The sequence below is a fragment of the Coffea eugenioides genome, chromosome 4 (genome assembly GCF_003713205.1).
Source record: "Coffea eugenioides isolate CCC68of chromosome 4, Ceug_1.0, whole genome shotgun sequence".
NCBI classification, from domain to species: Eukaryota; Viridiplantae; Streptophyta; class Magnoliopsida; order Gentianales; family Rubiaceae; genus Coffea; species Coffea eugenioides.
In genome coordinates, this window is record NC_040038.1 from 19306456 (window position 1) to 19320466 (window position 14011).

At 34.6% G+C, this 14011-nt stretch overlaps 1 protein-coding gene across 1 annotated transcript; it reads right to left on the minus strand.

Annotated features, from left to right (window-relative positions):
- Positions 1 to 3729: 3729 nt before the first annotated feature.
- LOC113768710 (mitogen-activated protein kinase kinase 3) lies at positions 3730 to 12793 on the minus strand. The gene is made up of 10 exons (XM_027313165.1): positions 12649 to 12793; positions 11630 to 11766; positions 11275 to 11529; positions 10522 to 10740; positions 9891 to 10028; positions 9608 to 9775; positions 7055 to 7168; positions 5152 to 5259; positions 4794 to 4885; positions 3730 to 4346 (listed from the first exon to the last, which is right to left on the minus strand). Exons 2-10 carry the CDS (start codon positions 11729 to 11731, stop codon positions 3986 to 3988), a joined length of 1557 nt encoding a protein of 518 aa, XP_027168966.1. The 5' UTR covers positions 11732 to 11766; positions 12649 to 12793; the 3' UTR covers positions 3730 to 3985.
- Positions 12794 to 14011: the final 1218 nt, after the last annotated feature.

Sequence of the window (14011 nt, forward strand, 5' to 3'; positions counted from 1 at the left end):
GAGACCAAACTTTGATACCAATTGTAAAGATCGAAGACAACCTAAAAGGGGGTGAATTAGATTGATTAAAAATCTAATTAAGTTATGGGCACTTTTTGTTCAATATGAAATTTATCCTCTTTTCTAAATGATCATACAATGAATCAATTAATGAATGAACAAAATCACTTGAGAGAAGTAGAAGAGATAAGTAATGTAAAGATCACAAACGTAACAATAAGTAAATAAAAAGGAAAGAATTGCAAACCAATTAACTACTCAACTTCTCTTGAGCTTATAGATTAATTCAAACAAGTTTCTTCAAGTTGATGAATTACAATCACTCTTGTGTACAGAGGAAGGTTCACCTCCTCCTTGCCCCGAACTCCACTCGGTCAAGTTAGGAAGTTTTACTATCCCTCAGGACAACCCTCACAGAGTTACACTCATGAAATATTCACTCACAAATGAAAAGCTTACAATGAAGTTTACACCACTAAGACTACAAATCTTCCTTGGAGAGTGTTTTCTCATTGAAACTACTCTAGATCTTTTGTATCTTCAGTGTGCAAAAGTTATTTGAAGTTTCTGACCAAGCACCATTTATATAGGACTAAGAAAGCGCTTCATTAATGCTTCCAACGGATAGAAAGTAGATGAACAGTCAACTAGCCGTTGGAGTATCGGACGTCCAGTACTACCCAAGCATGCATCCGACAGCAGGCAGTGAGTTTTGCAAAATCTTTTTCAATTCTATCGGACGTCCGGTATTGTCCTTGTGAGCTTCCGACAGGTTTCGTCGAGTTTGAATGATCCTATCGGACGTCCGATCGAGATCAGTGAGGCAGGGGAATGTCTTATTTCCTTCAGACGTCCGGTGGTGGAGTTTTTCATACGTCCGAAGTTGCGTAATGATTATCGGGCGTCCAATCTAAGCGTCCGACAGCTTTCAGCAACATTTGTCTTCTTTCAATTGCACTTGTTCGTAAAATCAAATTGCTGCAAAACTGAAAGTATTTCTTGAAAAGATATTAGTATTATCCATTGTTTTGTAAACATCAAAAGTTAGAGACCATGGTCAACAACGATGAAATTGAAATACTTACAAGAAATGTGCAGAGAACTTGTAAGTTTCTTTCTTTGTTCCAACTTAAATATAAATTTTATCATCTTTTTTAGTTTTTATGGTAGTATTTTGCCGATTCTCTTATTTTTAGTAACTTTTATTGTTACTGTTTATTTATTTAGATAATCATGAAGGTCGTGAAACCCATGCCCGTAGAAGACAAGTTAATAAAATGAAAGAGATTCATGTTATTGATGATGATGATGGACCTTCGGCAGAATTCGACCGTCAAGATGATGATTACCTTGATATGGTTGCCGAAAATGATGTTCAAATAGGAATTAATGATCTGGATACTAATTTAGATGCTGATGAAGATAATGCTGAAGATGGATCCCAACAGAATTGGGATGGCAAAGATGATTGGGAAAATACTGATTTTAATAATATGGATTATGGGGATGATGAATTTGATGAAAATGATGAAAATTATTGGTTATAAATGAATGTATTTTGAATTGTTATGATGCTTGAAAATGATGAATTGTTATTATTTATTTTTTCATGTTTGTTTAAACTTGACAGATGACATTTTAGTAGTTAATTTTCATGTTGAAAATCTTGAATTTTGAAAGTTTCGATTTTTAATGTTTGTGAAGGTCGATGATTGTTCCATATTTCAAATTATCATTATGTAAATTGTAAAGCATTTGATTTTAAGACTTGAAATCATAATTTATAACTGTTTATGTTCTTTTTCTTTATTACTGGTCAAACAGTATGTTAAAAATGCTATATGTTTATAAATAACTTATTTATTTAATATCTTTTTAGGTGTACAAAATGGTATATGAATTTTAAGTTCATTAATTTAGTAAATTTAGGAACATTTGGTGGGATCTTACGATTCTACGATTCGATCCTACGATCCGATCCTGTGAAGCTAAAATCGATCCTACGTAGGATCCCGATTTTACAAACCTTGGTCATAGATTGAATATATAGTGTGATTTTATTCAAATAGATTTAGCAACCGTTTAAAAAAAGTCATTTATTAGATTATAACTATTATATGTACACAAGAAATTTGGTAGGTTATTGTGGTCATGCAAAATATGACTTTACCTTAACCTATTAACAAATCAATCAAAAGGGCAAAGTGTATACATTTAGAGTTCAGGAGGCAAAATATTACTAGAGACCAAGTTCAGGGGGGCAAAGTGTAATTAAACCTACATTTTGTTGATGTTTGTCTTGGCCCACCTATATGTACATGCTATATGAATTATATCAGGTAAATGTGAATCGCATTCACAGCACTCCAATACCGTTTTTATCGAATAGTTTTCATTTATTAGATTATATAATAAAAAAGATAGTGCAAGTGCCATTATAAAAAAAATATATATAGTGCAATTAACATTTCCCTTATGCCAAATTCTTCTCAACTAAAAATAACAACAACAACAACAGTAGTAATACTAATAATAAAAATAATTGATGCGGCTCCGATTCATCTATCCCCAGTTGCCTTGTTACAATTAGGTAGAGACATGCAAAGGTAGCGATAAGCAATTGAAACGTCTTCTGTTTACCTTAACTCTCTCGGTCAGATGCAAAGACAGTGATTAGCAATTAGAATATCGCTCTCAGATGCATCTGCTCCCAAAAGCCTAAGGTATTGCAAGTTTTCTATCAAGTCATTACCGTCCAAATGCTATTCTTAGAAATGTATTCTCACATAAACTCGAAACTAGCAGCACCAGACCAACCAGTTACCGCCAAATCAATTTGGATGAAGGATCCTATTTGATAATCCAATTCAACATTTAAATTTAATAGATTCAAACCTTAACATGTTCATATATGTTTGATAACAAAAAATAATTTGATAACAAAAAATAAAATATCTTTATTAATTAAGTGAATTTGAATTATAGAGGCATAATTCATTTGAAAAAAATAAGTGATAAGTAGTTCACTTATCACTTAATAAGAAATACGTTCAAATGCTAATATTTCAGTACTTAACAATTCAATAATTTAACGAATTCAAATTTTAGATTTTAGTTTTATTAAACACACCTTTGATTATGCTTTTGAACACTTTTTGACCTTTAAGACCTGATCAAAAGAACTGGTTTCATAAGCTAGCAAACAAACTCTTAAATTCTGCTGCCAATTCAGATTCAAAACTACTAAGTTGGAATTGTTTATTTGCCTCCATTTAATCATTTGATTGTCCGAATATTCAACAGTTCCTGAATTCACTAGTACTTGACGTTGCTGCTACTCTCTGGAAATGCTAAATCCTTGTGACTTCTGTACAATGATATCTTAACAACCTGACCACGAAAGCAAAAGATATCAGAGATCCTCCAAAGTAACTGAATCTCCAGCGTTTGCAGAAGGTGCACGTCATAGTCAAGGAACCTCATGCACACATCCAAAGAGCTGTGGTGCAGGTTGAAGTTACAACTGTAAAGTCATGTTCGGCTAGAGGTTCAGTCGACAAGAAGGATTAGGCATCATGAGAACTATGCCAAGGGGAAAAAATGACAAATCCCCTTAGCACGCCTAATTAACAGGATCATGGATTTATAAACAGTGAAGTTAGTGAACTGTGAAGACTCTGAAGATCATTAAGCATCATATGAAGCTATAGATGTTACTTCAGTAAAGCATGACACGGAAAGCTAATTGATTTCATTAGATTAAAAACATAGCCTACAACTTAATGTTTCAAATTTCAAGTCTGACATATAAACATCATTATGCCGGATATGCAGAGGAAAACAGCATGATGCCTTGCCCATAAGAGATCCAGCAAGCATGATCCTTTACATAGGTTTTCAAAGCTAGCAACATTACTTGATTAGGCCGAAAACAGTGAACTGCCTTGAAAATTATCTAGGCAAAGAACAACTTATTTTCTGAATTCTATTGAACAATGTAAAGCTCTTGCTTTGCTATGACATAGCAGCCAATGCTGCTACCCCGTTCTGTTATAAATTGCTCCTGAAATGACCCCATTCGCTTGCTAGGTAAATCAATTGAAATATCTTTAAAATTTGGCAGACCCTCTACTTGAATACCATCTCCACATATCAGAAACTGATTCCCAACAATAAATGAACCTGTGACACGGATTGCTAGTCCATTCTCACCATGACCCTGGCATTGGAGATTCTCCACAACATGCACAAGCTTTTCTGGAGGCCAGTCACCAGCCAATGTCCTACGAATGTTTGACAATATTGCAAATATGTCATTTTGCCCACCATATTCTTTTCCACTGAATCTGCAACAATCACAGATATCTTTTTAAGCTCACCTGGTTGTCTAAATGTGCACACAGAGATCTGTAGTAATGAATACTTGAAAGCAAAACATGCATACTTCTAATCATGTTAACCATTATTTGCCTTAATGCTAACCTCTTAGGAACAACACGGCTAAACTACATTTAAGAGTATTGCATGCATCCAAAAATGGTAGGCTATACTCAGCAAAACCACTACAAACAACTGTAAAAGGCCATAAATTCCCAGCAATTAAAGCAAACACCACCACGATGTCCCATGATAAGTACTCGATCGTTTAGGATTATACTCTGGTAAAAATCTAGACTCCAAATGAAAACTGAGACCAACTCTCTTGCAAGTAGAGAGTGCATACTTTTTATAAGTGAAAAAAAAATTCCGGGTTTGAGGCAACCAAATTATATGGAATGCAATGCCTCAGGTACCTGAAAACTGAACGCTCATCATACAATTTTCTTGTATGTTGCCAAAGATCTTCAGATCCATCAAAGAGTAAGTAGTAATGCATTGTCAGCATCTGGTCAAGCAAAATGGCAAGACAACTATTAGCAGTAATATTTTCTTTTTCCGTCATTTCTTGCTCGACAGTTTATAATAGGCAATCCACAAGTCAAGCTCACAATGAATGATAGAATAGTTCCATCTTGAGCTGAGGCTAACATGATTCAGATAGAAGTAAACAACCAGGTGAGCCTTAATCGCCCTTGATTTAAGATGTTCAGTAAGGGAAATGTTTAACATGAATCTAGTAGGTTATCAATATTGAAGAACTATTTAACTTACATCCGCTAGATCCTTCATTCTTTGTATGGGATCAAAAATTCCACGTACAAAAGCACCCAAGTCAACAGCTGTATCCTCATACTTGACAATGAATGGGTGAGCAAGAAGCTGCAGTGGCAAAATTCAAAAATCAGTAGAACGCAGAATATTAAGCCTGAATACTATTAAGTATATACCATACTAGCATTAGATACTAAATCAATGTGAAACAGTAGAATCGTGGAGCTAAACAAGTCAGATGACAAAGATATTGGATATCTAAACCGCAATTCATATGTAGGATTTATTTAGACCTGCTCAATGCCCTATGCCCTGCATATGAAAATAGATATGCTAGGATTGTGGTCAGAAAGGACAATATGGATACCTGCCTGAATTAACAGCCAACAAAATGCCGAAACCAGTGAAATATGCCACTTTAAAGTTGAAACGACGTTGAGCAGGATCAAAATGAATTGACTAAATCACTGCAATGGCTGAATGGATTGATTATGGTCTACTCATGCTTTAATTCTGAAGGTATCAACTTAAAAGAGGACTCTGAGTAGATACACCTAGAAAAGGTTATCCTCTTGATGTAAAACAATTTTGTTTTCTATATCTCAAAACAGTCTTCCCTAACCCAAGGCAATCATTTGAAAGAGAATTATGCTTCATCTATACTATTTTTCAAGAGCTTTAACAATAGTGATTATGCTAGCATGAACTGGGAACATGCAGACTTATAACTTCATAATCAAATACAGATAAAACAAAGTTTGAAATGAGGAAAATAAACTAAAGGTACAAACTGTGTGCAGATGTAGCATTCAATTAGGCACCTTTTGGATTGAAGAAAAGGAAGGGAAAGGAAAGGAAAAGGAAAGTAGAGGAAAGTGGTTTCCATCCATCTTGTTTGGAATAAGTATGGAAGGAAAGCAAAGAAATACTGAATTTTTGTTTGGATTGAAGAAGGAAAAGAAAGGAAAAGAAAAGATCAAGCGTTAATTTACTAGAAAAGATATGAAAAAAATTGATCTATTAAAAAATTTAAATCAAGTAATTTAGTTTCATTTCCCTCCGTTTCCGACTTTTGGGCGGAAACCATAACTCAGCAAAACAACTAGACCTTTCCCCTCCCTTTCCCTCCATATCCTTTCCTTTCCCTTCTCAAAAATCAATCCAAACAACAAAAACCAAATCCCTCCAATTCCTCTCCTTTCCTTTCCCTCCCATTCCCTCAATCCGAATGGTGCCTTGGATTATCTTCTCCTACTATTGGATCGACTGAGCACTCTAGACTCTTAGGTTGAGTTAATCAAACTGAAAGTTAACAAAAGCAACAAAAGGAGATTCAAATTGCAATAATGAGAAGCTGTGCACATTGAGGTTCAACAGTTTAGCAGTATACTTTCACACATATTCAACACAAGAAAAAAAAAATGTACTTATCAAAAGTAAACCTCGGTCAACAAAACTTTCAAATCCAGCATGATACAAAATTTATCTTTATCTTCAGCAAAACCAACAACTCTATTGATCATTGCCAATGCAAGGTGAGGGGAGTTATGCATTTCTTTTTAAGGTAATAAAAGGAATTGATATATAAACCCAGTGACATGATGTATTAGACATTTCACGACAGATTTTTTAAAATAAATTTCTGCTGCATTTACCTCAGTACAGACCATGATATCGGGACACTAACAAGAACTCACGCTGCCAAAATAAAATCCTATTAGCCATGCTATTTGAAGTGCAGCAGGGGCACAGACCATATAATTCGCATTTTAGAAGTCATGAATTTGATTACCAAGAAGAATATCAAAGCCTATAATCTGAATCTCAAAAACATTAGAACATAGTCAAATTTGTGTGGAATGTTTAAGTTTTGACCAACATCCAATTGTCAAATTTGGTTCACCTGCTCAGCTGTTGGCCTTGCATCTGCGTCTTTTTCTAGGCAAGCATCAATAAATGAGCAAAACTCTGGAGAAAAATCTTGCTTTCGTGGTGATGGAGATGGATCATCCAGAATCTGTCATCACCATCATTAGTGAAATGGAGTTATGAAATATGGGAAGTAAAACGGAAATACGCTGTTCATTAGTCTCCCCAACTTTTGCTTAGACAAGGGCCTGGTACCCATAACTTTATCTCGGCAAGTGGAAAAATTTTTTTTTAAAAAAGTGATTAGTTGCAAGTGGAGATCCTGTTACACAACATGTAATGAACAAAGTATCAAACTATGGATACTTACATTTAGATAACCTAGCACCTATTGCCAATGCATCTTAAAACGGTGAATAGCCTTTGACATGAAAATAATATGAATATGCTAAAAACTAGACAACCTAAAAGTTGATACATTAATAAACAAAAGTAAACTACAGAGCATATAAGATCTTATTCAAATACCTAACGATGTCAGGCAGCATAAATTCTGAACCATAAGGGAGCATAAATATTGATCATGAATACAGAACAAAGAAAAAGGGCATTATTAGCAAGGTTTTCGATTTATTGCTAAACAAATTCAGGTCAGAAGCAGGTATTTGTTTCTCTACCCAAATATAAAAACCCAGACAAGCCAAAATCCTGCAAATGCTTGATCACAACTGTTCTCAACTGGTTCCACATAGCATAACATAAATGTCGCATAGCAGTTGCAAGTTTCTTGTATAACACAAACTTAATACATTAACCCCATCGGTTAGAACCAAACCCAGACCTCTCCAGAAATATCCCTGTAGATGATAAATATGGCGGTAAAATCAGCAGGCCTTGTTATCAGAGAAGTATTTACTCAAATAACAAGATAGAATAAAGAAGAAGATGAAGGACGCATTCAACTTGTCCATCCTGCAGGACCTTTGCTTGTTCTCTGTACCTCAGCAGCCTAAAGTTAGAAGGTCACATGAATGCTTTGGGGCCAGAGATATTAATGAACAGCATAGAAGTATAAATTTTCAGAAAAAATGAAAAGGAAAAAACTTGTCTCCCACACCCTGTTAGTTCATCTAGATTTCTATTGCTGGCACATTGAAGCAATTTTGCAGTTGCATTGTTCCATATGAAATCTTTATTGTGAAATGGCCAATAATATTTAAGTGTATGGCCACCAAATTCCAAAACATTGCCATTCATGTTACGAATAGTAAGATTTTACAGCTTAGACCACAAGGAACATCCCAGCCTTATAATAGCCTCTTAGCAAGCTATTCTCTGGTAACTGTAACTCTGAAAATGCAAACCTTCCTGAAACTGATAAACTCAAGAGTTGCAGATCTTATATTAGTTTTGTTAGTGTTGCTGTCATCAGGATGACTATTGCTTCTTCTTATTTTCAATAACTCTGTTAGGCAAACAGTAACCTATTTAGGAAAACAAGGACACATTTGCTGTTCGCATGGTATGTTTAATGCTGCTGAAGTATTGCCTACACTAAAAATCTCCATTTTCGTTTTTCCCCCAAACAAAAATATTTTAAAAAATATATTTAAATACTAGCAGGGATATTGGAAACAAGAAATTACCAAATTATGCATTTAATATTGTCCTTACATTCTTTATCACATTGATAATTCTCAGAGATCACATGTTAAACTATTCAGCTTTTTTAAGAAGCCTCAAAAAGCATCATAAACATCAAACTATAAACTGTTTACAAAGTCACAATGAAGCAATTTTGCATATTGCAAGTGCATCGTCTAGGGCTAAAATGTACAAATAGAGCAGTCAAATGAAAACACACAAAATCTTTACCAAATGGATCATGCATCATATATCGGTGGCTAATGTGAATAAAATCAGTTAATAAAAGGTCTATGAAGGCTATGCCATCCCAGCACATGTTAAAGGTGTTACAGATCAGCTACAATGAGACATCATAATCTAGAGGCTATGTCATAAAGTTGAAACTAGCGGTCAAGCCATTCATACAGAAGCATTGGACATAATATTGCCTGGAAAACAGTGATCCTTCATCACAACTAAACTCAAGTAGTCATAATCTATATCAACCAACACAGAGCTTCAGGTGAAAGCTAGCTGCTTAAACTTGTATTTTGGAATTGACATACTTTTAGATGAACTAAGTACACATAGAAGCAAGGAAGCCAATCAAGTAAAGAAGTTTGCTAGTTAATAAAAGAGAAAAGAAAGCATAAATTCAAAAATTCTAGGAAATAGCAACTAACACAGAGCTTCAGGTGAAAGCAAGCTGGTTAGACTTGTATTTTGGAATTGACATACTTTTACATGAACTAAGTACACATAGAAGCAAGGAAGCCAATCAAGTAAAGAAGTTTGCTAGATAATAAAAGAAAAAAGAAAGCATAAATTCACAAATTCTAGGAAACAGCAAATTAAATAATTCCAGAAGTTACAGATTAGTAATTTGACATATTGTGCAAATACTAAAGTCAGACACAAAATTGATTAAAATAGAAGTTCCAGAGATACATTGAACTTTAACCTGCAACATAAGATTTACTGGCCCTTCATTGGCTGTATATGGAAATTCACCTGTACCACACTCAAAAACTGCCAGCCCAAGGCTCCAAATATCAGCTGGATATGAGTAGCTCTCATTTCGAATTCGTTCAGGTGACATATATGTTACAGTCCCAACAAAGGTTGCACACTGGGAAAACAAACAGAAGATAACAAGGATAGTAGCATTTCTTGCCCATGGAAATGAGGTTCTTTATCATCAGGAATTAACTACTAGGAAATATAGAAACATTTGTACAACTCACCATGGCAATTGAGTTCTCCAACCCAGCACTTATACCAAAATCCGTTATCTTTGGCTCACCTTTAAGATTTATAAGCAGATTTGCTGGCTTTATGTCTCTATGAACTAAATGTCTAACTCCATGCAAATAACTCAGCCCCTGAAAACAAATGAAATATGAACAGGTTTATGCAGAAAAAGAAAATATACATATCCAGAAATATATTTAGCAGTTCTGTTCATGTTGAGTTTACAGATTTGATTTTTCTTGTCAAACAGGGTTATACACACTGGTCCTTTTCAGTCCTTCATTCGGATGAAGAGAGAATGAAGAAGATTAGTTGTCAAAAATGGTTTCAAAAACCAAAATTTTGGACTTATTGCAGACACCAAACTTGAAAGAGGAAAATTACTACAAGAATATAACTGCTTATGTCTCTATGCTTTGCATGTGTCTGGGTATGAGTTTGAACTCATCCCAAACATCAAACTTGAAAGAGGAAAAATTACTATAACAATATCTATTGCTTATGTGTTGCTGCTTTGCATGTGTGTGGCCATGAATTTGAATCTGTCTGTGAGAATTTCAGTATGTTTGAGTCCTCAGATTACACACCAACAAAAAGAAGTGAGAAGTTCAAAAGAGTCTTTACATGCAAGAGCTTTCGAACCATAGAAGAAAGAACTGGCTCTGGTATGCATTTGCGCACTCGAATGACATCTGCTAGAGAACCTCCATCCATGTACTCTAGAGCTATGCTTATTTGTCCAGAATCTGGAGTGTAAAAAGCTCCATAGAATTCAACAAGACCCTGATGATAGGGCGCCTCACACAAGGTTCTTATTTCATTAAGAAGCTGCTGCCTTTTCTCCTGATATGCGCATGGTACAATGTATGTGAGATTTTGAAGAAGCAAGGAAAAAGAATCTCCCAACCACAAAATCATACCACATATGCTCTTTATATCAAGATTGAGTTTCAATCCTCCATTAATATGTTAGTTATCAACCTAAGTAACTAAAAGTTACAAATCTTATCCATTGAACAATTACCATTTTCAGAATTTTTTTGTCAAGGCTTACAGCATCCAGACAAACTTTAGTGCATGCATCCAAATTCAGAGGAAAATGAAGAATAAATTGAGTAAAGTTTTTGTAAACCTTGGGAAGCCCAAGGACCTTCAAAAGCCTCAGTTTTCGATGTAAGAGGTTTCCCGCATTGACAGCTCACATAATAACAATGGAGACGGGGTCAAAGAGAGTAGTCAATCTGGGTATAACTTCATAACGTTGGGTATAATTGTCATGAATGCAAAATTATTTTTTAAAAATTGGGAAGACTCAAAAATTAAACCTGGGACCAATGCATCAAAAAGCTAGACAGGTGGAAAAGGACAGATACAAACCTTTTCAAAAATATTGATTCTCTTCAAGGCTATTATTCTATGGGTGGGTATGTGAATAGCTCTCTGAACAACACTACTTGCACCACTACCTATGGCTCCAAAGATCCTCATCTCATGTGATGCGCACCTGTGTGTCTTTTCAGTGCGGTCTGAATCATCTATTGTCCATGAAGGACACTTTTGCAATCCAAGCTCATTAATGTTGTACACTCCATAAGATTGACTCAATAGGTTCACAGTTCCACCATCTGATAGCTGCACAAGAATCAAAAACTCATTGCTGGCATTATCTCAAGAAACATATTCGTAATATGATCTTTCTCTATAGCAGGAAGTGATCTACAGAGAAACTTACCATACAAGAATCAGAAGGGTCCAATGTTGACCCTGATGAAAAGCCCTTTTCAGCATCAAACAGTGGCACAAGTTTCTTTTTTAATTCCTCTAGTCCAGCCATTGGAACATCCAACAATCTCTCTATACCTTGTTCTCCTGGACAAAGGGGAAAAAGAGCACAAATGACAGATGTAATGTGTGATGACACTCTTCCAAGCAACAAATTAATTTACTATAACAAATTATGATCTTCAACTATATCACCTTTTTCTGAATTCATCAAATACACACAGACGCACGCACATACAAACCTCTTCAGTACAAACCATAGGGCAAATAAGTGAAAAGACTGGACTTAGCTGCATACCGAAGAAAGATGGCACAATTTTGGGCTACTTATACAGGATCCTGACCAATTGTTGTACACAGTTGACTGGAAAAATTACAGTAACATTCATCTGTACATTTGACATATATAAAGTGTATCATCGATGCGCACATATAAACCATTTACTTTTCATTATTTCTGACAATTCTTGGACCAATCATTGATCCTGCCCCTATCAATTTATACATATGGCATTTGCACTTATTCTTGTACAGATTGCACGGTCCATGAACACAAACAAGGGTAAACTTCACAGATAAAAATTAGTACAGCCCAAAAATGTGTCCTCTCACAAATTAAGTATCAACATGCACCCCTTTTTACAAAATTTCACTAATAAGTGTTTTATACTACCAAATACTGTAACAAGACTAAAGAATTCAGACACAAATGATAATGCCAACAACTAGAAAAGAGGGAGTTTGGGAAAGAAACTTGAATCATTCAGACACAAACCACAAAATACTACTAAAGTCTGTCCAAACCATCTCCAGTTTCAAACTGCAGATCAATTACAACAACCTGGGATGTACAACCAACAAAACCAACCGTAAAATTTTCGAACAAATTAAAAAAAAAACAATTGAGAGTTCTGCCAGGTGGAAGAAACTCAAAATACATGTCCCAAAAGAGAACTGGAGGAAACAAACCTGTTATAGCCTTATCTTGGAAGATTGTTCAAAGTTCAAAATCCATTTTTCTTGTTCAGAATCTCTGCTGTATCAAGGATTTTCGATGTCAAGATTTATTAAAGAAAGTTTCCTGATTAGTGTAATTGAGAGTTTTTTTTCCAAGTCAAAAAATGAAGAAAAGAAAAAAGAAAGGGTAAAAAATTTGGAGAGCCCCTGAACGGTTACAGTTGTCTACTTTTGTCCCTTTATCTAAATTTTATTTTCAATTGATCCTTAAACAATTAAATTTGTACACTTTAAGGACTTCTGCTAACTTTAGGTATAAATTTGATCGGATTTAAAGGACATTTTTATCTATTCATAACTGAAGCATCGAGACTAGTATAGAAAATCCTGAAAAAAAAATAATCCTTCAATTTCTTATAAACATCATTAGATTTTTTTTCCACAAATCATCTGAAAATCGAATTTTACCCATAAGAAAAAAGCTTTGCACCATGTTTTGCATTTGGTGTTTTTTCTAGTCATTTAATGGTTTCACTATCAAATGCACCATGTCTCGCATTTGGTATTTTTTTCAATCATTTAAAAGTTTCACTATCACAATCTTTTGCGTAAAATTCGATTTTCAGAGGATTTGTAAAGAAAAATCTAATGATGTGTTTCATAAATTGAAGGGTTACTTTTTTTTCAGGGTTTTTGATGCTGGTCCCAAAACTTTAATTATAAATGGACAAAAATGCCCTTTAAATCTAGCCAAATTTATGCCTAAAGTCACTGGAAGTCCTTAAAATGTGCAATTTTAATTGTTTAAAGGTCAATTAAAAACAAAATTTAGATTAGGGGCCAAAAATAGATAACGAGCAATAGTTTGAAGACTCCCAAGGTTTTTTACTCAAAAAGAAATGGATAAATGACTTTTATTATAAGAAATTGCATAATAACCCCTGAGGTTTTTGGCATACAATTGCAGATCGAATTGATCCCTAAATAGGAAATAATGTCGGTACAATCCTCACTTTCTAGTGAATGTGTTAATTCCTTAAAAGACACATTCGCAAAATGCATTGCATGTCTTGGCATTTTTTTTCTTAAAATATAATATTTAATGAATACGTTGCTTAAAAAACTCATTTAGTAAGTGTGTTATTTCAAAACTCTAAGGAGCTCTTTTTGAAAACTATTGCTCTTCGGAAATTTACTCAAATGGAAGAGGAAGAGTAAATTGCCAAAAAGTGAATTTTTTTCAAAAAGAAAAAAATATCAAATTTTAGTATTTTTATCATAGTTATTAAACCCAACCTGGCCCGGCGGTTCAACCGGTCAACCCGATGAACCGGCAATGAAACCGGATTGAGTTTGTAATTGGATCGCTTGTGCA

Coding starts and splice junctions, on each gene's coding strand:
- LOC113768710 (XM_027313165.1), bottom strand. CDS start 11,731: ATGGCTGGACTAGAGGAATTAAAAAAGAAACTTGTGCCACTGTTTGAT. Junction 10,741..11,274: donor GAATCAATATTTTTGAAAAG/GTTTGTATCTGT, acceptor TGCGCATATCAG/GAGAAAAGGCAGCAGCTTCT. Junction 4,886..5,151: donor GAATGAAGGATCTAGCGGAT/GTAAGTTAAATA, acceptor TTGCTTGACCAG/ATGCTGACAATGCATTACTA.